The sequence below is a fragment of the Hydra vulgaris genome, chromosome 01 (assembly GCF_038396675.1).
Source record: "Hydra vulgaris chromosome 01, alternate assembly HydraT2T_AEP".
NCBI lineage: Eukaryota > Metazoa > Cnidaria > Hydrozoa > Anthoathecata > Hydridae > Hydra > Hydra vulgaris.
In genome coordinates, this window is record NC_088920.1 from 49,890,001 (window position 1) to 49,913,722 (window position 23,722).

Below are 23,722 nucleotides of genomic sequence, written 5' to 3' on the forward strand. Positions count from 1 at the left end.
TATGATGTGGTGATTTCAAAGTAATTATAATTCTCATGGGAATGCAAACAGGCTACACAAAGTATTGTTGCTTTATATGCGAATGGGACAGTAGAGATAGAAAGCAACACTATATAAAGAAGGATTGGCCAATCAGAGATAGAATGCAGCCAGTAAATAAAAATGTCCTTTGATTACCATTAGTCGAACGTGATAAAATAATTACCACTCCATATAAAATTAGGACTAATGAAAAATTTTGTCAAGGCGCTACACAATGACTCAGAGTCGTTTATGTACTTACGTAACAAATTTCCTGAATTGAGTGACGCTAAGGTGAAAGAAGGTATATTCATAGGTCCTCAAATAAAAAAGATTTTTACTGACATCCACTTTGAAAATATACTTAATGGAATTGAAAAAAATGCATGGCTGGCATTTAAATCCGTCGTTGCTAATTTTATCGGAAATAACAAGTCTGTAAATTTTGAAGATGTGGTTAAAAATTGCATAAATGCCTATAGAGATATGGGATGCAACATGTCCCTCAAAATTCATCTCCTTTGCTCGCATCTTAAAAAAACCTTGGTTCTTTAAGCGAAGAACATGGTGAATGCTTTCATCAAGATATAATGGTTATGGAGTCGCGTTATTAAGGTCGTTGGAGTGCAACAATGTTAGCGGATTACTGCTGGGCACTTCAACGCGATTTGCCGAGCGTTCGACACAATCGTAAATCCAAAGCCAAAATATTTAAACCATACAATATTTATTAATATTAAACTTTATTTTTGATATAAAAAATTGTGTTTTTATTTGTCTTTAATCGAATTTAAAAATAAAAAAAAGTTTATATATAATACGATTATAGTTAAAAATCCATTTTTAGGATTCAATTAGCTACGTTTTAAATTTATAATCACGAATTTAAATAAATTATTTAAAACAATTAAAATATTTTACTTAACTTATAAAAAACAAAATATAATATTAAAATAATGATATATTAATAGCTTAAAATTATATTAAATAATACATGTAAATCATTATAGTAATATGTCACTATAAAAATTTTTATGTATTATATTATATTAAAATTGATTTAACATGCATAAATGCGTTATGCCCTATATCTCAAAAACTAAGGGTGATAGAAAGAAATGGTTTTTATATTTGAAATCAGCATATTTAATTTGTCTTAAAAACCACCTAGTTAACAAGATTTCCACACAAAATTTTTATTTGTTTATCAGTGTTATTTTTTCATGACTATTTTCTTCGTTAAGTAAAAAGGGATCAAGATACACAAAATTTTTGATGACTAAATTATTAGATGACTTTGTTTTAAATTTTTAGATTTGAATATTAATCATACAAGTAAAATAAAACTTATGACGTCACTAAACTCCTTAATTTATTATCATTAGAACAATCGCATCAAATCTTGAGCGTTTATGAAAATTAATTAAAAAATTATAAATAAATCAAGTCCAAAAACCTAAAAAAAATTGGATTTTTGCTCTTGGGTTTTTGGGTACCAACTCGCTTTATACATATAAATTACCTGCAGCTAAAGGCTATCAGTAGAGATCACAATTAAAACACAATTAAAAGCAAAATTTTTATTTACAAATTTTCAATCAGAAAGTTTATACAAAATAATTGTGCTTATAAATTTATGAATGAAATTTTATTTACATTTTTAAAAAAAAAATCAATAATATTAATTCGCGATGTCGTCAAGTTTAAAACCAAAAAAAGAGTGAGTTTTAAAACAAAATGATTTGTACCAGATATCTGCGGTATAAACCTGCTTCGATGCTTAATTAATAATTCCTTAAATCCGAGAAGAAAAATCATAATCAATATATTCTTAAAAAAAAAAAATTACCAATTGTGAACTACGTTGTGAAGACTCCAATTTAATGTAGTAGAAGCTCGGTTATTGTAGGCTTCTCTGTAAGACATTTCAAAATGTCTAACCGCATCTGCTTCATCTTTCGTTAACGCCATGGATTCACGTATGTATTCTATGTCATTAGGATGTTCAAGCTCTGGAATTCCAGTCGAGAGCAGCATCGCAAAAATGGTAATGAACAAATTTCCACGACTTCTAAGCGTCTTGAAAGCAACAATACACATGTCCTTGAAGCTAAATTTTTCAAAAAATATTCATTAGTTCAAATATTTAAACCAATCAGACTTGTTGTAGTTTGCAAAGAATATTTCGTAAAGATCTCTTAAAAATAACGCATGCATAGATTATAGATGTTAATTAAATCAAATAGTAATAAACACAAACAGACGTGGATATTATGTTTGTATAAAAAAAATTAATGTTAATATACATATATATACAGCCCTCGGAATCAGGAAAAATGAGGTCGGCAATAATTTGCCGACCTTAATCTGTGAATTTATATCAATTAAAATTATTCAAAAATAATTTTAGCAACAAAAATAATTTAGGGATTACTACGCTTCTTAGGTACAAGACTGATGATAGGTACAAGACTGATGATAGGTACGAGACTGATGATAGGTACTAGACTGGTTATAGAAATTCTGTTGCAAGGAACTACAGAACAGCAAGAGTTACAGAAAACTCATTGTTAATTCCCTCAATTCTGAACTTTTAAATATTTTCACAAAAAGATAAAATGTGAAATTCCCATGAGGTATTCAAATGTTTTATGAAAAAATTGGTAAATTTTATAGTTTAGATAATTTATTTAAGTTTTAACTAAACAGAACTTCTTTAGCATATTAAAGAAGAGGTTACTGGGGTAATTTTCAATGAGAAGTTAGTATCTATGGTAATAAACCATAGGAAACTACGACCAAATGAGATTGATATTAAAATGGGAATAGATGGTGAACAGAGTTTTTAAAGTGTACATTCAAGTGTCTCTATAACATACAAGCCTCAGGAAAGTGATCAGGAAATCTCTTGAAAGAGAACAAAATGTTTGATAGGCTATGAGAAAAAGAATTCAAAGATTCCAGTGTTTTTAAAACCCTTATTCTAGCAATTGTACCTCACATGGATGAAAGGTATGTAAACTTGAAAATGCTTATTGGAAAACTTAATATAAGATCTTTAGACTACTCATTGTCAGAAGGCATTAAAGTTCAATTACAAATGGTTGGAAAGCAATGTGCATCTTCTAAACACCCTTGTCCATTCTGTGAAACTGAGATACCTTTATTGCCATAAGCTAAGGCAAACACAATCAGTTCTTTGCATCAATGACACTTAAAATGTTTCTAAACTTACTTAGGCCTAAAGATTTCAAAATAGCATTTATCCTCCTCTTCTTACTGGAGACCCTGAGAAAAAAATCATTGAGACTATAAATATGCATAGATTACATATTCTTCTTGATATTGTTGATTATTTAAAGTCCATCTACCTTGGCAAAGTATCATACAAAGGATAACACAGATTCTAAGGCAATGCTTCAAATTTACTTTAAAAAAAAGGGATTTATGTTCATCTACTGAATTATTAAAAGTAGCAGCAAATATTCTTCAGCTTTTAGCTATGAGCTTGTCAAAGAGGTTTTAGCAGTATGCAAATATTCACAGTGCCAGAAGTAGCAAATTGACAAAAGAAAGACCAAAAAATTGTTTTGTTTGTATTGCAAAGTTTAAAACTTGAAGCAAAGTTGATATGTGTGCAACACAAAAACTAACATCAAACAAATTAATAAATAATTCAAAAAAGTCACTTGACCAAGAGTTATCCAATCAGGATATTTCCTTAAATAAATAAATAAAAAAATTAAATTAAATTTTTTTTTATCAAACTTTGAAATCAAAATTGAAAAGAAATTTGAATTTGAAAACGAACAATTAAAATCAAAAAAATTCTGTATTATATTAACTCTTTTGCTGGTCGATAAAAATAATTTTAACCTGCCATTACAACTTAGTCAACGTGTACTTTAGGCAAATTTTACAAAGTAAAAAAACTTTACTATAGAACAGAAAAGTGTACTAATCAGCTAACACAGACACCTGCACCTGATTGGGTAACTAAATTTAAACATTTTTATAGTTTGGTAAAAACTTTGTTTTTATTTGCAACCGCTGTAGAATTGCTGTAGATTCACTTCTATCCATCTTCCCCAAGTCATATATTTTACAGTTATGTAAGAATTTTTCTGGTTTAAATAAATTTGGTTTAAATAAATTACTCTTTAATTAGTTAAATTAATAAAATATTAAAAAATATTAAAAAAAAACAACAACTAGTTTAAAAAATCTAGATGTTTTTGAAAAAGAATAATGTAAAAATGTAAAAAAACATTCGATTAAAGACAAATAAAAACAAATAATGTAAATAAATAAATAAATGTAAAAAAACAATATTTAAATCTTAAATGAAGACATAAAAATGTAAAAAAACAATATTTAAATCAGCTTAAATGAAGACATAAAAAAGATTAATTAAAGATGTATAAAAAATTTGTTATAAAATTAATGATGGTAGCAAAAATATTTTGTAACCAAAACATTGTACTGAGCATTTTCAAGCTTTTGCAAGAAAAATTCAGCTTTTGTATTTAATTTACTTACTGCAATTAGTGTTTTAATTTTTTTTTTATTATATGAAAGATAAAAACTTGCATATTTACAAGCATCTTCACTCAAATAAAAGTTACTTTGATAAATTTGACTTGGACTTTTTTTTTCAATTCTGAATTCCGCTTTCATCAAATAAGTATTAAAACTCAAAGTATTTAGAGAGGAAAACCCAAGTATCAACAAACAAGGCAAGGTAAAAATAACATATTCAATATTGTTCCTTATAACAATAGTGTTTTTATTATTCGTTTTTGTAATTTTATAACATTTGTTATGTTTTTTATTGCTTTTTTATTGTAAGGTTTTTTTTCATTGTTAAGGTTAGGGTTTTAATATTTTAAGGTTAGGGTTTTAATATTTTAAGGTTAGGGTTTTAATATTTTAAGGTTAGGGTTTTAATATTTTAAGGTTAGGGTTTTAATATTTTAAGGTTAGGGTTTTAATATTTTAAGGTTAGGGTTTTAATATTTTAAGGTTAGGGTTTTAATATTTTAAGGTTAGGGTTTTAATATTTTAAGGTTAGGGTTTTAATATTTTAAGGTTAGGGTTTTAATATTTTAAGGTTAGGGTTTTAATATTTTAAGGTTAGGGTTTTTATTATTAGGGTTTTGCTAATCTATATACTGATCACAAGCAAATATGTAAAAAAAAAAAAAAAATGTTAAAACTATCTTTTTGCATATACAAGCATTTTAACATTTAACTAATTGATTGCCTGTGGATCCGTTATGTAAGACATGTTCTTTGATTTTAAGGTCATAAATGATTTTAAGTTGATTATTCACTACACAAGGAAAAGATGGACAGAGGGAAAGATGGGAAGACATTTGCAACTGAGTCTGAATTTTCCAATCAGTTTTTAATTGTGTTGAAATATAAATCTATTGTGTCTAATCTGTTCTACTTTCTCTTCTAAATTTAGAAAAACAAATTTTTTCTGAAAATCTATTGAATGTAACGTTATTATCAATGATAAATGGAACATGGGTAGGGAGTAGGAGCATGGGTAGGAGGTAGGAGCATGGGTAGGAGGAGGGACTTGAGTCCAAGGAAGAAAGACCAAATATTGGTTTTGCTTGAAAACAGTGGACTGAGCAGAAGAAAATTGCAGAAAAACTGAATGTCTGCATAAACTGTAAGTTTGATGAAGGAAAAGCTGTCTTCAAGGACTAAAACAGACTTTTCAAGAATGGGAAAGTGTGGTTAAAAGAGTGGGAAAGTGTGGTTAAAAGAGTGGGAAAGTGTGGTTAAAAGTGGGTCAAGAAAAATCAAAAACTAAAAAGCAAGATAATAATACTAAAAATTTGAAAAATTTTTTCTTTAACTTTAAAGCAATTATTCTTTTTACTAAAGATTTAGCAATAATACATTTAACAATTATATAATATAACTAACTAATATGTTCTGAAATATGTTTCTGAAATATCTAAAGACACATTTCACAAAGAAGTTAAAATAATTTTGATATATTTTTTAAATTTACAGTAAAAGTTGAATATGCTCAAAAATTGCCAAGTGGAGTTTCTTAATACTAAATTTTTTAAAAACGGAATTATTTTAACATGATTCCTGGCAGCTGGCAAATTCAGTATGACTGCTTATCTCAAAAGTAATATAAGTTGTTATTTTAATTTTTAACACAATTTTTACTTACTCATCTATATTCATATGCTTGCTTATCACATAAACAATGTCTGAAGTTAAAACAAATTTAACTCGCTCTCTTTTGAATCCAAACTTTGTCTTAAAGTTTCCCAGAAAATGTCCAAAATCAATATGAAACAACTATAACATTAAAATAAAACAATAGTCTATACGGAAAAATATCTAATAAAAATTTCAATTATTTATAACTATATTTAAGGGATCCTTTGACACAATTTTAAATAAATTTAAATAAAACATAAAAATTAAAATAAATGTATATCATTACATTATACGATTAATTATATACAAAAATAATTAAAATAAAAAGTAAAAATAAATAAAAAAAAACTATATTTAAGAAATTTAACAAGTGGTGTTCATTTTATAAAGAAACAGTAAGAAATTAAAGGAATTATTTACTTAACTTACTAAAAAGAGTTATTTTTTATTTGTTATTTTTATGTTACTCACTTTCCCAAGGTCAAGGGGGCTACTTTATTGTGGCTACAACCTTCTCTCAACTCTTTAACTCCGAAATACTAACCTTGACAAACAAGGCTGCTGTGGAGGGAAACTAGTTGAGCGCAGTATTACCAGAGACGTGGTGGGGATCAAAATCAGAACTTTTCGCTTATAAAACAAGCCACTACACCACTACCGCATTTACAAAGAACAAAAACTATTGATTTGTTTGCACTCTAAAGATTCAACTTAAAACTGGAAACAAATCCAAAAATTTGTCAGCTTTCACGTCTTTAAATTCAGCCATCAATCGAGCCTTAATGCCTTAAAGAAATATTTCTATTAGAAACATTTTAATGACATGAGTCAGTAAAATATTTTAAATAGAAATTGAACTAAAAGGTATTTTTGTGTCATTTGGCTAAAGCAAATTATTGTAATCTCTTACTTTAAGCAACAATGCTAAATGAAAGTCCATCTATTGCGATGAGATCTGTTGGTAAAGTGGCAATGGTATCTAATGCTTTTGTATTTCTGAAATCTTTTTGAGAAGTTCTTTGAACTCTTTTTGTAGGAAGTAATATTGAAAACTCTATTTTATACTTTATCGTTAAATGCTTTCGCATCACTATAAAAATAAAAATATATTTTTAATCAAATAGCTGGTGGCTTTGTTTAATGATAAATAAAACACATGATTGAGTGTTTGTTGAGTGTTCCCTTTTTTTTATTAATCTTTGATATTTTTTTTGAAATTATATCGATGCAAACAAAATTAAATTAAAAAAACAAAAGTAGCCTCCTTAACTATAGTGAATCCTTGGCAAATTTTGCAAAAATCTCTAGATTTCTTAGCATCATGTTAAACATAAATACCTGACCAGTATCCTTCTTCATCATTATATTATCATTATGTCTGTCACCAACTCCTAACACATATGTAGCAATGCTATAACCAACTACTGATCTAGTGAAGCTCTGTATAAATTTTTCTAATTTCCTATCATTAAATAAATAACAACACAAATAAATATTTGTCAGCTAAAATTAATTTTAATTTACAATTACTAATTCTTTTATTATATATAATTGACGCTATTTTGTAAGTGAGCAAAGATAATGTCTATGTATGAGAGTATTTTTTTGTATGTGTAAGAGTGCTTGTGAAAGTATGAGTGTGCATGTACTTTTAACAGCTTTAAAATTTTACTTTATTTTTTCACTTACTCATCTGATCCTTGACATTGGTCTTTCAGCCACAAAAAAAAAGTGTCGTCTTTCCATGTACCAAAAGTACCACGAGCAAACTGTATCTTACCTAATGTTTCAGATTCTGGTACCACTTCAATTAATCCAAGCATTGGACCAGTAGAAAGACATCGATATGGAATAATACCGTAGTCAAGTCCAGCTTTCTTCCAGACATTATCCATGATTCGCAATGATAATACAGTTAACATATCTTGACGCAAATCTAAAAAACATTGTAATTAATAAAGTCAACAAACATTGCAATAAAACAAGTCAAAAAACATTGCATTTAGTTGAGTCAACAATCATTGCAATTAGTAAAGAAAACAAACATTGCAATGAAAAAAAACAAACTTATACATGCGACAGTCCACAAAAAAAATTCGGTAATTAAATAAAAAATTTTAGTTATTGTGAAACTTAAAACTTTTAACTTTAACATTTCAACAGGTATGAAATTTGTTTTAACATTAAGCTGTTCTGATCAGTATTATTGATATTATTTTGCCAGAAAATTGCTTCAAAAGCAGTAAAACAAACTCACATTTGAATTGTTTTTTATAATTCAATCATTTGGCAAATTTCAAATGCAAAAGAGGGGTTCGAATTTATTTAAAATCATTTTTGTTTGCATTAAATTAATTTTTTTCGTGTGGATTTTTTTATAGTAATACTTTATCTTTCCAAATCTTTTTAACCTAAATCAGTCAGGTTGTTGATCGAATTCTGCTTTTATATTGTATGTCTCTCTCTATGTATGTATGTATGTATGTATATATATATATATATATATATATATATATATATATATATATATATATATATATATATATATACATACATACATACATACATACATACATACATATATATATATATATATATATATATATATATATATTATATATATATATGTATATATATATATATATATATATATGTATATATATATATATGAAGACCTCAGTGGAAAAACCGGCGTTGTCACATTTAAAAAGTATTGAGAAAGTATTTGTTGATCATTAATAAATGTCTTTATTTAAAGCAAAGAAAAAAAAATTTGTATAAAAAATTACAAAATGTTTTGTTTTTGAATAAATTTTAAATAAAATAATTATAATATAAATTTTTTTAAATTGCTTAGTTTCATTTGCTTTAAATAAAGACTTTTATTAATGATCAATAAATACTTTCTCAATACTTTTTAAATGTGACAACGCCGGTTTTTCCACTGAGGTCTTCATATATATATATATATATATATATATATATATATATATATATATATATATATATATATATATATATATATATATATATATATATATATATGTATATGTATATATATATATATATATATATATATATATATATATTAGGGTGGGTCAAAAAGTATAAAATTTCCCTTTCCTGAATAAGATAGTATAGAAATTTTCAAATAAGAAAAATTTTTAGTGGTCCCAACTGACCCTTGAGTATTTAATTTTTTTGAAGTTTAATTAGCATGTGACAACAATTATATTAATGCCGGTTTATAACAATGTTACTTAATAACAGCAATACCAACCAATTGACCATTTTATTAATCTAAAAATTGAATAAATTAAAAATGCTATTATTTGTTTGTTTTTTATGATCTTCTAAAATTGCTTAATTCTTTGTTTACAAGTATATTCAGCATCTGTGGTACATATTTTTAGAAAAGCCAAAAAACTATATACAACATGCATACTTAAAAAATATTAAATTCAGGGGTGTCCATGGTACCTGCTTTTAGAAACCATTTACATATTTAAATTATATTTATTTTAAGAAGTGAAGTGAAATTAAAAATGAAGATAAAAAATTTTTTCAAGATATTAAAATTTTTTTAGTAGGTATGTATTTTTTATGATAGTTTTTTAGCGTTTGAAACTATTTTTCCATATCTTTTTAAAAATCTTTTAAAAGATTATTTTTGTGAACTTTAAATTATGAATAAATTAAATTAAATCTTCCTATTGCAATGGAATGTTTTAATTGCTTTTGTTTTTTGTGTTTCTATTTTTACAAAAAATTGTTTAAAAGCTTTTTTTCTTAAACACAACTTACAATTCAGAGCATGAAATAATTAAAAATTGCTATTTTAAAAAGACAAAAAAAATTTTTTTTTTTTTAACTTTTTGAAAAAATGTTTATACAATTTAAAAATTTTTTTTTCTTTTCAATAAATTAACATCACTTTTTAATAAATTAAATAAAATTTGTTCATTTATTAAACAGTCATTAGAAGTAATTTGTAAAAGCATTTCGCATATCTTAATTTCAAAATAAAAAAAAGTTTTAAAGTAATTTATTTAAACGCAATTAATTATGTAACAAAAAGTAATTTTTGCTTCGAGTTTAAATTTTTTAAGTTTTATTCTAAAGCTTTTTTATTTTTTTTTCGAAAGGAATTCGTAAGGCTATTTTTTTTTGTAAGGAAACCTTACAAAGCAGCCAGACATGAGTAGATTTGTACAATTAAATTAACATCAGGTTGATCATGATAATTGCAATCCTGACCTAGCTTCACTGCAACATGAATTTAAAAAAAATTATTGCAACATATTACTTGGATTTTACAATTTTTACAAAAAAACAATTATTACAATTATTTACAATTATTGGATTTTACAAATTTTACAAAAAACAGACCACACACTTCAACTAAAATATTCAATTTTGTATTTATTTGTCTTTATGATCACTACTGATGTCTATTAAGTTAGCATTCAATCACATTCACACTTATAATAACTTTTTTATTTATCTAAATTTGTTCGTTTTTATTTATGTTTTTCTAGATGAATAGAAATAAAAAAATAACTGATGTTTTACTAATTAATCTGTAATTGATGGAGAGAGTAAGAACACAGATGATATCAATTTTTTCTATCGAAAATCATGCACTCAACACTGCTATTAAAGAAAGTGTGAATTAATTACTATGTAAATGATAGGGAGAGTGAGAACACAGATAAAAGTGATAATTTTTTTCTATTGGAAATGATGCAGTCAACACTGCAGTTGAAGAAGAAAGAAGAATTTTTTTATTTATTAATAAAACAGTTGCTTTGCTAAAAAAAAAGATTAATAAAAGTTTTTTTATTACTAATCTTTTTATGGATAACTGTAAATAATATATTAAATGTGTTTATAAATATTAAATACAAATATTTCAATGAATAACCTGTTATATCACATCTGATAAATCAAAAATAAGACTTTTCATTATTTTTCATTCCAAATATTTTTCCCCAATTATCTTATGTCACAAGGACTACTTGTATTAAAAAATTTTTTTTTGAATTTCTTTTAAACTGCTTTGAACATTTTAGAATTAATTATAAACCATAAGATTAAATTGATTTATAATTTTTGTATCATTTATTCTATAAAATATATTATATTTTCATTCATTCTATAAAAACATAGTTTTGACTTGAATGTCAGAACTATATACTTTTAGATTTTAGAAAAATTATGTCATATTTATGACATTTTGTCATAAATGTCAAAAACTACTTGTTTTTAAAACAAAAAAACTACCTGTTTTCAAAATCCAAAAAATCATTTGATTTAAATCCCTGAGATTTAAATTGGTTAAGCTTAATTATAATAAGTGTTTAGATAGTTTTAAGTAACAATAGAATTATATGTAGTGCTGGGCTGCTGAACATTCAAATGACAGAATGTACTTCATAATACAAATAAATAAATGAATGAAGCTTCTTGAAAAATATAATTTAAACCAATCTACAAATTTCGAAAAAAATTTAAAACTTTCTAATGTTTTTTTTTTCTTTCAACTTTTCAACTTTATAAATTATCTGATTTTTTTTAATTATTTTTTTTTAATAATTATATTTTATGGCTTTTTATTATTATCATATAAGCAATAGTAATATTAACTTAAAAAAATTTACTGAGTGTAATAACTTGTAACTAATAGTAAAAACTTAAAAAAAAAAAAGAATCACAGGCTAGAATATTTCCGAAGTAGTTAATGTATAAATGCTAGTTTGTTACTGTGTTAGTTTGTTACTGTGTAACATTTACTGTGTAACGTTTACTGTGTTAGTTTGTTACTGTGTAACTGTTGTTTACTGTGTTAGTTTGTTACTGTGTAAGTTTGTTGCTGTGACATAAAATGCTCAAATTCAGATGTACACACCACACAGATGTACAAACCATTGAGGTATACACAGGTGTTCTTATGCTAGCTCATACTAGTTTTTTTTAACACAAAAGATAATTAATAATATAATAATTATAATGCATAAATTATAACAAAAATAAGACATAAGTTAAAAGGCCTAAAAAGAGCTTTATGAAAAATTACCATCTCCATTTTTAAAGATGATAACAACATCATCTGCTCCTTCATCAACATTTTCGAACACTAACCAAAGTGGCTTTTTTTTAGAATCCATGTATTTGCATTTTTCAACCCTAAAAATGTATAAACTTTCCTAATAAATTTTATTTTCAAATCATATATATCTTATATAGCTGCTAATAATGATAAGTGATGCATCAAAAATATGTAAAAAAAATATATAGAAATAAAAAAATGAATTTTTTCAATTTTTAACTGATTAATCCATTTATAAATAACAATAATAAAAAACAAAATAATCATAATTGATAATAAATTTACTAATATTAATTAATAATATTAATTAATATCTAGATGAATAATTTGTTACTAAAAAACTTTTAATGATTATATAGGTTTTATAAACAAGGGTTGTGGTAATGGGTCAGATTTTGACCAGAACCTAAATTTGATTGATCGAGTAGGGCTTGATTTTAACATATGCACATACAAACAACCTATGACTTAATAAAAGCAGGTTCTAAATCTCCATCCAAAGCAGTTTTTTTTAGATATTAACACAGCTAGTTTAGGCAGAACCACCCAAATAATAAATGTGGGTTAATTTAAAATCAAGGGGCCAAAATACTTGTTTGGTTTTGGTTTAGTAATACCCACTATCCAAAACACACAATAATATCAATATGTTTTTTTTCCCCAAAATGCTGATATTTTCTATTAATTTTATTATGATTGGTCAAAATAAAACAACCATTACACCACTGATCAATACTGCAACTAAAAGTAAACAGTTAATCCAGTGTTTTAAAATTATTTTAAAATAAAACCTGAGACATTTCAGTTTAATACTTGGATCTAGTGGAGACACTATTTCTGAAAAAGCTTTTTTGTAACTTGGTCCATTGAAAATATTTCGCATCATTTCTATTTTATCTTCTTTCTAAATAAATATGCTTTAATTAAAACCAAACGCTTAATTATAATTTTTGAATTTTAAAAGATTTTATGGTTGAAGAAATTCATAATATAGTTTAAAGTTTCTTATAAACCACTCTCAGTGATAAATTAACAAAATCAACTTTACGAATAAAACATTTCAGGGTAAAAGCAAACAGGATGACACTAATATAATTTTTAAAATCATTCACTGGAAAAAAAAAAATTCACTGGATTGATTTTGAAAATTTGATACTTTATTTATTTAAATGCAAAAATAGAAAAAGACAACATGTGCCTTTAAAGAGATTGTTGTGCTATGAAGGTTTTTTTGTGTCTGAAATCTTGAATTTCTGAAGTCAACTTTTTTTTCCCACCAAGATACTGCTGTTGCTAAATGCTAAACATCTCAGATCAATAAAGTCCTTTTGGCGAAATTTAAAAACTTTTTGAATAAATGATTTTTCATCTCAAAAAAATGAAATTCTAAAATAAAATCAAAAATAAACATTTTATCTGGCAACTTAATGATGGGTTTGTGGACAACATTTTTATAGTCCTTACTTACTCTTGTGATGTTTTAAAAACAGAAAACAGAAAACTTTTCTTAATTGAGGGGAAAAAAACTTTCTTATATAGAGGTAAACAAGATTGTGGATTAAATGAAAGGAAAAGAGACTTTCATAAAACATCCTTTAATTTTTGTTTTTACTTTCAAGGTTTGATTTGATTTTTCTTAATTGAACTGTCACAAAACTTTTAAGATTTAAATCTTTGCAGTAAACCAGAAACTACTTTGTTTCAAGACTTTCGATGTGTTTCAATTTTTAAATGTTGAAAACAGTTTTAGTCCAACTACTTCAAATTTTGAATATTAGTTTTTCTCACCTAAAGGAACACTTGATTTAGTGTTGAGGCAAGTTCATACCTATGTTTGCCAATCCAACTTGATTTTGAACTTGTATCAAAGTTTGAGAAATTAAAGCTCTTGGAAGTTAAAGTCTCTAAAGGTATGGAAACTAAATTTTAATCAATACATAAATAAAAGTTTCGCCATTAATAAAAAAAAAAATCAAAATGATAAACTAATCTAAAAAATAAATCTAAACAATGTATTGGGACAAGGAGACTTTAACTAAGGTCACAGATGTTGCAACTTTTTTTTTAAAATTTTTTATTTTTTCAAGGAACATAAAAAAATTAAAAAAATTTCAAGCAACTGAAAAATTTTCTAAAGATTGAAAAGTTTTCTGCTATGTTTCTATTGTACATACTGCTATGTTTCTATTCTACACAAAGACACAAGAAATCTCTATGCTAATGATGAAGAAGTATGTTAAAAAACGTTTTCAACTGTTGACAAGTTTTGTGGGCAGTACCTTTGTTGATGAATCGGTTAAAATAGAATTCTTAAGCATTATTTATCCCACAGAACGAATAAGGGAAACACATTCACCCAAAAATTCACATTAAAATGGTAAAACTGTTGGACTATATTAGGACAAGGGTTGTGACCTAATATGATCAAAACATTTGAATGAAAATGGTCAAATATTTTGACCATATTATTGAAGTTAATACTTGGGTTTGTAATCCCATGATTTTAATCCCAGGATTTCAGGATTACATTTTATTAAAGATAAAACTGTTACTAGCTCAGAATTACATTTACCTAGTCCTAGGATCTTCATTTTGAACCTACGATTATTAAATACCTGTTCTCGAAAGATGTTACCATTTTATTTTTATGACACATCCAAACAAAGGTTATAAAAACTATTTATTAAACTGTCATAGTTCATCTAAAATACTTAAAGGTTTTTCAAAAGAAAAAGATTCAAATGGAAAATGAAAAGAATTAAAAATAATTTTAAGAGGTTCCCCCTTTAAAAAAGGAAGTTCAACTTGAGACTCATATTCATAAGCTGTTAATGAAGTAGCTGGATTACAAGCATTGAGTAACTTCTAAATCTCCATCCAAAGCAGTTTTTCTTAGATATTATTGTTTAGACATTAGCTATTAATTCGCAGCATTTTGTTCAAGGTGAAACTGTTACTAGTTCTATTTGAGATTGGGACCTACCACTATGCAGATACTGAAGCATCTCAGTTATAATTGTATGCCTCTGTTTTTGAAGAATGGAAGATATATGCAATTTTCAACTTTTAACACTGTTAATCTTAAAGCCTTTTTTTTTACCATCAAAGTTGTTACCATGGCAATTTTGTTTGCAAATTAGCAACCTAACAGAAAAAAGCTTTGACTGTTGCTTCAACTGGTAGTAGTGCATTAATGATAGAAAATACAGATTTAATATTATTAGATAAAATCAAAGATTCATTTTCAGGTAGATCTATGTCTATTAATGCCTTTGTATACAATTTTTTTAAAAATAGATGCAACAAAGTATCTTTTATTAGAGTTATTTGCTATCCAAATTTATTCAGCAACATTCTTTTTGTAGGTGATTGTTTGAACATTACTACTAATTTTGTACCTTTTTAATCACTGGGCCACAACTCACCCAGCAACACCACACACCACACAACTCACCCACCACATTTGTTTCCTCAACAACTATCATGACTAAAATGAAGATCAACTTTTGCCAGAAAAATCCTTTGCAAAAGTTGCCCTCTAAAAATAGTGTTTTATTTCTGTTTCTTTGTCTTTGTCAAATGCTGATCTGTTTTCTCTATTAACATCCTGCTTTTAATACAATATTTTTATTGCTTTACTGGCTTTATCAGTCAAAACATCAACAAAACATCAATGATAACATTTTGCAAATCAAGTCTATGTTGCAAGCATGATAACATTTTGCAACAAGATAACATTTTGCAAATCAAGTCTATGTTGCAAGCTTTTTCCGATTTTTCATTTTCTGCAAGCTTTTGTTCTAATTCCTTAATACACCTTTACTTTAAACTTAAATCTAAATTGAATTAAAACACTCTCAAACAAATAGCATCTGTTTGAGATAAAAATTTTAAGAAATTAGAATAAATATGAGTGAGTTTAAAGAATATTATTGCAAATTAAAATATAAAAAAATTGCTAGAAGTTAAATTTTGAAAATTTTGAACGTGACTGCAGGAAAAAAAAAAAAAATTTACAAAATAAAAATAGTTAAATCTCAATGCTAAAAAAACTCAACAAATTTAAACTTTAAACTCAATATAATTTTTTTATATACATATTTAATGGAACTGTAAGTGATCATTCATTCAAACGAACTGTAAGTGATCATTCATTTATGGCCTAAAAAGTAAAATCCTTGGATTTAAAAATTAAAAATTGCAGGATCCTGAGATTTTGATATCTTACCAAATGCCAGGATTCAACTTCAATAACAATTAAAAATATCAAAAATTGCTAATTGGCAAAATATCAAAATATTTTGGTTTTATTTTGTTACTGAAATTGAAGAGTTATATTACTAAAAGTATTTAAGACAAAATTTATGAAAATAATCTTTTTAAGAAAATCTACTTGGAGCTGACATGTAAAACTTAAAAATAAGAATTTAAAATTGATAATAGAAATAAGTTTTTTATTATTATTTTAGGTGACTTACATACTTTTTAAATACTGTTTAAATTTAGTTTAAAAAATTGCTTCAGAAAAATCATAAATTGAAGTATGATAAATTTTTAATACATAACTGGTATCTGCATTAGTTCAATATTAGACTCAATCTTTGCTGGATGTCGACCCTAATTCCGAGGGTTGTAAACCATTAGCTTCTCTGTATTTAAGTAGTTCGTAATTAGATCATAAGCTAAGACCATTCATTCACAATTTTATGCTTGTGACACAAGATGTTTGAAAATTTATTTGAGGTGAAGATTACAATTTCATGGGCTAAAACTCCGATTTCAACTTAAAGAATTACCAGCTTCATTAGACAGTTACAAACAGAGTCACTGTGTCTCTGTGGAGACTCCGAATGCTTTTACAAATAGAGAAAGATTACTATCTCTTGGAATCTTTTTTTATTTATAAATGTATTTGAGAAAAAAATCAAGTTTACATGTTTTAAAATAAGTATAGAAGTATCAAAAAACACAGAGAAAAAAAAGAACACAGAAACACAGCTTATGGTAAGCTTAGTCTGGTGTATCACTAAAGTTTTATGTTCTGTTTAAAAACAAGTAAATTTTTAAGAAGTTTTTAGATAAATATAGATTAAAAGATTAAGATTATGGATTGAGCAAGAATCACCACTGCTGATTTTTTCAATCTCCCCAAGCAATCCTATCCCTCAGACATCAATAAATGATTTTAGAAATTACATTAATGCTGCCTGTATACTTGTGCTACTAAGATGTTTTTGTTAGAAAATTAATTTTATTTGATCTAAGTAACATTGTTGAAGATTTTCTTATATTGTTTAAAAAAATTTTATTTGATCTAAGTAACATTGTTGAAGATTTTCTTATATTGTTTTTCAATAACTTAATTTTGCAGATATTACATGCAAAAACACTTTTTGTTTATAAAACATAAAAAACAAGTATAACAATGTATAACAATGGTTGACTTACACTTTGATCTTTACATTGATGAAGATATTCAGTCATGGTTTTCATTTTATTAATTGCTTCAACCTTTCAATAAAAATAAAAAATATATTTTCTAATTTAAAAATAAAATATTGAAAAAGTTTGCTCAAATCATTTTTAACTTTATTTTATTTAAGTATAAAGAAAACATTAATTCATTTTATTACTTATCTGTGAGATTGTTTGAATTCTTAGTGCTTCTTTGACTCATCCAAGTCAAGAAAACATTAAGAATTCTTTATGTTTCTAAGAACTTTAAGCAAAACTATGCCTAGTATTTAAAATAACTCTAAAACTATTACATTAAAAGTATTTAACAAAAACTATATCAACAGTTATATTAATAACTAAATAATTAAACTAATGATCATATTTATAATTAATGTAACTATAGATTCAAACAGTAGTCTGATCAAGCCAGCGATAATAAAAACAACAAGTATTATTATCTCTTTATATTAATACTGAACTTAATAGTAGTAGTAGAAGTAGAAGTAGTAGTAGTAGTAGTAGTAGTAGTAGTAGTAGTAGTAGTAGTAGTAGTAGTAGTAGTAGTAGTAGTAGTAGTAGTAGTGCCCCTTCAAGTGTGTTTGATACAGAACCCTTGGCAGCCATTGTAATGGTAATGGCAAGAAAGATTCACAGCACTTTTTTAATAAAACAAAAGTTTGTGCAAATATCTAACATATGCAAACTTTAAATTATGTAATGTTAAAACATATATCAAGTTTTACTTTTGCTTGAAAACTGCATTATGGCAACATCTCCATAATTTTAACTTACAGAATTTAATTGCAGTTTTATAAAGTCTTTTGTTTATGAAATAGTTTTAAATTTTTTGTCAGACAACATGCTTATATGGCCAAAGTTGTTACCTTACAGAGTTTTTGAAGTAAAGCACCGTGGTTCAAATCCTACCGGAACTTTTTTTTTAAAAAAAAAAATCCTTTTTGATTTTTCTAAAATACACAATAAAATCCTTTTGAAGTTTTATAGATATTTTATAACATATACAAAGATATTATACACTATAACAAACGAAAGATATTATACACTATAACAAACGAAAGATATTATACACTATTACAAACGAAAGATATTATACACTATAACAAATGAAAGATATTATACACTATAACAAACAAAAGATATTATACACTATAACAAACAAAAAATATTATACACTATAACAAACAAAAGATATTATACACTATAACAAACGAAAGATATTATACACTAAAACAAACGAAAGATATTATACACTATTACAAACGAAAGATATTATACACTATAACAAATGAAAGATATTATACACTATAACAAACGAAAGAGAGAGAATTTTAAAAAAGCTTATTTGTCGTTTATTAAATGTTTTGTTTATTAAATACTTTTAAAATTTTCGTCAGACAACACACCTATGTGGGCGAAGTGGTTAGCTCACTGAGTTACTAAAGCAAAGCGCTGTGGTTCATCCTACCACTGGCACTTTATTTTTTAAATCTTTTTCAATTTTTTAAAATGCAAAATAAAACATTTTTGAAGTTTTATAGATATTACATAGATAACATAAATATAGATATTATAAACTATAACAAACGAAAGAGAGAGAATTTTTAAAAAAGCTTAAAATTTTTAAATACATCAAAACACTAGGAGAAATTTGTTATGCATATGTCATGATAGAGGTAGATATGTACTAATGTCCTTAGGTAATTAGTCCATATAAGCTGCAAATAGTCTGAAAAAAAATTATGGCCCGAAACTTGATTAAAAAAAAAAATTGAATTAGACAGTTCTGCTACTCCAGAAGGTGCTGCTGTGGAGGCAAAAAATAAAAAAGAAAAGCCTTACCTAGAAAAAACTTTAAAACTTTATTTAAAGAAATTAAAGTTTTTTTTGCTATATATTTTTTTAGCTATAAATATATATGACCAGATTGAAAAAATTGAAAATATATTGTGTTAAGAGGCGGATTTGAACCCTTGCAACACAACACCGATGACAGCGCATTCAACCACTGATTTATCGAATTTATGGATGTAACTGAAAAACAAACCATTTTATAAACTCTTATACTGATTTTAATTAATAAACACTTTTCAAGCAGTTCTCTAAATAAGCACAGTTTTATTCCATAGAATCTAATTTAACATAATATAACAACAAACAGTTTGTTTGTAAGTAGTATATAGGAACAATTGTTTATAATATATGTTTAATATGCAAAAACTTTTTTTAATTTTATTTTAACAATTAGAAGTCTTTTTTTCTATATATATATATATATATATATATATATATATATATATATATATATATATATATATATATATATATATATATATATATATATATATATATATATATATATATATATATATATATATATATATATATATATATATATATATATATATATATATATATATATATATATATATATATATATATATATATATATATATATATATATATATATATATATATATATATATATATATATATATATATATATAATAAATATATACGCAAGATTATAAATTTTTCAAAATTTATTATGCTAAGGGGAGATCTTAAACCCCCCAAAACGACACTGATTACAGTGCACTAAACCACTGAGCTATTGATGATATGCCTTTAGGAGAAAAACAAACTTAATTATAAATCTCTCATAAGCTCTACGTATGCAGAAAAGGTGCGCATGTTATTTTTTTGCTTTTAATCATTTTACTAAAAAATATTGAAGTAAATAAGGAATAGGTATAGAAATGTGGAACAGATAAGTATAGAAATGGTTGGTTTGGTAAAGACCTGTATTTTATGGGTCCGGAAACCTAGGATATATATAAGGAAAAAGTATAAAAAAGATCAGTGTGGAATAGACTTACAAAGACCTGCATTTTTATGGGTCCGGTCAGCTAGTTATTATCATTTTTACTATTATTATTTTTACAATATTATGAAAGGAAAGTGAAAATGATGATTTTATTGTCTAAGGATTAAATCTTATTGTATACTTTGATTCTTAAACCAAATAATTAAATAAATAGTAAATTCACCAGGTAAATTGTAAACTCACCAGGTATTCTTAAACAATTTGCCAAATCTTCTCAGATTTAAGACCTGTAATGTGACTAAACACATTTCTTGATAAATCTTAATGTAAAGCAATCAAAGAAAATATTCAAGTAAACAGAGCTTTTCATTTGTTATTTTTCAGGCTTTTAACTTAATCAAAAATTATGGTTAGCTAAAAGATATTACCCAAAATTGAGCAGTTTAGCTAGAATACACTGTCATTATAATTGTTAAAAAAACTAAAAATATCAAAATTATATAATCATTTGTTTTTAACAGTTTATTAAAGTTGCTAACTAAGCAATAACATCTTTGTACTATTATAACAGAGATTGTAACTGAGAATCACTAAGAAAAATCAATAAGAAAAATTAATAAAGAAAACATACGTATTGAAGAGTAGAAAGCAAAAATTTAAAAACAAGAAATTTATTCAGTTTTTAAAGCATAGCTTTTTGCAAATTCAAATTAGCTGAAACTTTAACCAAATGTTATAATTAATTTATAAAACCACAAAAAATTATAACTCTGACAATAAAAGTTTAGAAAGAACCAGATTTAAACAAAAATTTAACTATCAGTTAAACACAATGAAATTCAGCATCCTTTAATCATCAATTACTCAAAAATAGAACTTTTTAATATTTTTGTCCAATAAAGCAGTTATTTTTTTGTATTGATGTTAAGTATTGGTTTGCTTGTTGAACTCTGGTCAACATGTTTATTATTGTTATGGTGTTAAAATGAGTAAACAGGAAGTCGAAGGTAAGTTTTATAGTAAAGTATATTATAAAAAGAAAACTCCAAATTGATCGATCGATGAAAAAATTAAATCAATTTGTTATTCAAACAAGCTATTCAAACCTTTAAGCTGAAAAAACTGCATATATGTAGACAATAAAAATTACAGCAAAATAGGAGCTTTAAAAAATGTTACTCAAGGCAAGATCTAAAAGATGATGTCAAGTATTTGCAAAAATTTATTTTTTATCTAACCACCCAATTAAAAAATATAAAAAATGATTGAAATAAATAATTTAGCTTCATTGTAAAAAACCTCAAGCAGTATTTGAGTAAATAATGAATAAAGGGTGCTGGGGTATAAAGGGTGCTGAATTTCATCACGTTCAACCAATAAACAAATCATTAGTCAATATCACTTTTTCAATAAAATACAGTTAGTATTTAAGAGCAGACCTATTTTTTTATTCTTACATTAAGTTCAAAATTGAAGAAAAAGAACTTTTGAAAAGTCATTAACTGTCTAACTAACAGGTTACTTTGCAAATTTTATTCTGACTTTAAAACTCTATTTAAACACCAGTAATTTCTCAACTAAACTGCTAAATAACTTATTTTAGTGTAACCAATATTTAGTTGTATCAAAATCTGATTTTGTGCCAGAAACTCTATAATTATTTGTGCCAGAAGCTGTATAAAGTTCAATAGTCTTAAATCATTCTACCAGTAATTTGTTGTCCTTTTCAGTTGTAACATGAGGTCTTCCATTGCAAAGATTGTCTTAAATAGCTTCACATTGACTTACAACATCGTAAAGTTCAAACTTTTAATTTACTTTATTAAGAACTTTACTATGAAAATTATTATGAAAATAATTTTGTAATTATACTGTAAACATTACTTTATAAACACAAAATATTATATTTTTTTAATTTTAAAAGCACAATTTCATCTTCTTCAAAACTTGTAATTGTATAAAAACATCCTTTTAGCTGAATTATTGAAATCTGAGTATCTGAATCAAACTTTTATAAATTCAATATAACAGATGATTTGCCAGAATGCAACTAAATTCAATATAACAGATGATTTGCCAGAATGCAACTAAATTTAATATAACATTAGATGATTTGCCAGAATGCAACTAAATTTACCATGTTTTTTAATAATGCTTAAATTATTTGAGCCACCAATAGTTGATTTTGCTTTTGTTGTAACAAAATTTTGCAAATGTTCTTCCTTTGATAATTTTATGAAACTATGAACAAAATAACAATTTATCCACTTTATGTATATATATTGAACTATTTTGGGGTAGATGCAGTAAATGTCTATATATAACTTTTTAAGAATAAGTCAAGTGTAGATTTATCAAATGACTTTAGTATGATGGGTGCAGTAAGTGCAAATATAAATCAACCAAAAGTCTTGTCAAGAGAACAGTCTTTTAATGAAATTAAATCTTTTATTAGTTAATTTTTAGTTTTATTAGTAAATTTTTTGGGCACAAGAGAAAAAGATAAGAGAAAGGAAAGAGCTTGTTAGAAAAAAAATGTAGAAATAACATTAAGGGTATACTACTCTTAAGGTAGAAAATTATACCCTTTAAAATAGAACATTATACCATTTTGAAAGGCACTTGAATTAAAAGGAAAAAAGATTTAACTAAACATTAAAAAACATGAATTATAATAAACAACAGTGTCTTAAAGAACAACATAAATGGCATTAAATTTATCATTAAATTACACTTTAAAATATTTTGATTTGTGTTCATGTCTAATTTATTTCAAGTTTTTAAGTTTAGTAAAGTTATATAATGCAACACAGTGTATAACTAATTTAATTGCATTTTAAAGGTTTTTCTAAAATGATCACCAAAAATAAAATCTATATAATTCAGTTTTTTCTAAATTTTAAGCGTCCTTAGCAAAAATGAGTTGTCTTGTACTGCTGGATGACCATGTTGTTACACCCTTGTATATGTATATGTATATATATGTATATGTATATATATATATATATATATATATATATATATATATATATATATATATATATATACATAAATACTTTTTAGTGCATATTTAGATGACATTTTGCTCACTTTTT

At 25.2% G+C, this 23,722-nt stretch overlaps 1 protein-coding gene across 1 annotated transcript in view; it reads right to left on the reverse strand.

The window, feature by feature from the left end:
• Positions 1 to 1,586: 1,586 nt before the first annotated feature.
• LOC100210375 (phosphatidylinositol 4,5-bisphosphate 3-kinase catalytic subunit beta isoform) overlaps positions 1,587 to 23,722 on the reverse strand; it is a 43,175-nt gene continuing 21,039 nt past the window's right edge. Inside the window, exons 10-16 of the mRNA XM_065788477.1 lie at positions 17,774 to 17,836; positions 13,117 to 13,229; positions 12,293 to 12,402; positions 7,906 to 8,152; positions 7,555 to 7,678; positions 6,224 to 6,354; positions 1,587 to 2,131 (exon numbers count right to left, since the gene is read on the reverse strand). Of these exons, the coding sequence (XP_065644549.1) occupies positions 1,867 to 2,131; positions 6,224 to 6,354; positions 7,555 to 7,678; positions 7,906 to 8,152; positions 12,293 to 12,402; positions 13,117 to 13,229; positions 17,774 to 17,836 (1,053 nt within the window). The 3' untranslated portion in view covers positions 1,587 to 1,866. The remainder of the gene's footprint in view (positions 2,132 to 6,223; positions 6,355 to 7,554; positions 7,679 to 7,905; positions 8,153 to 12,292; positions 12,403 to 13,116; positions 13,230 to 17,773; positions 17,837 to 23,722) is intronic.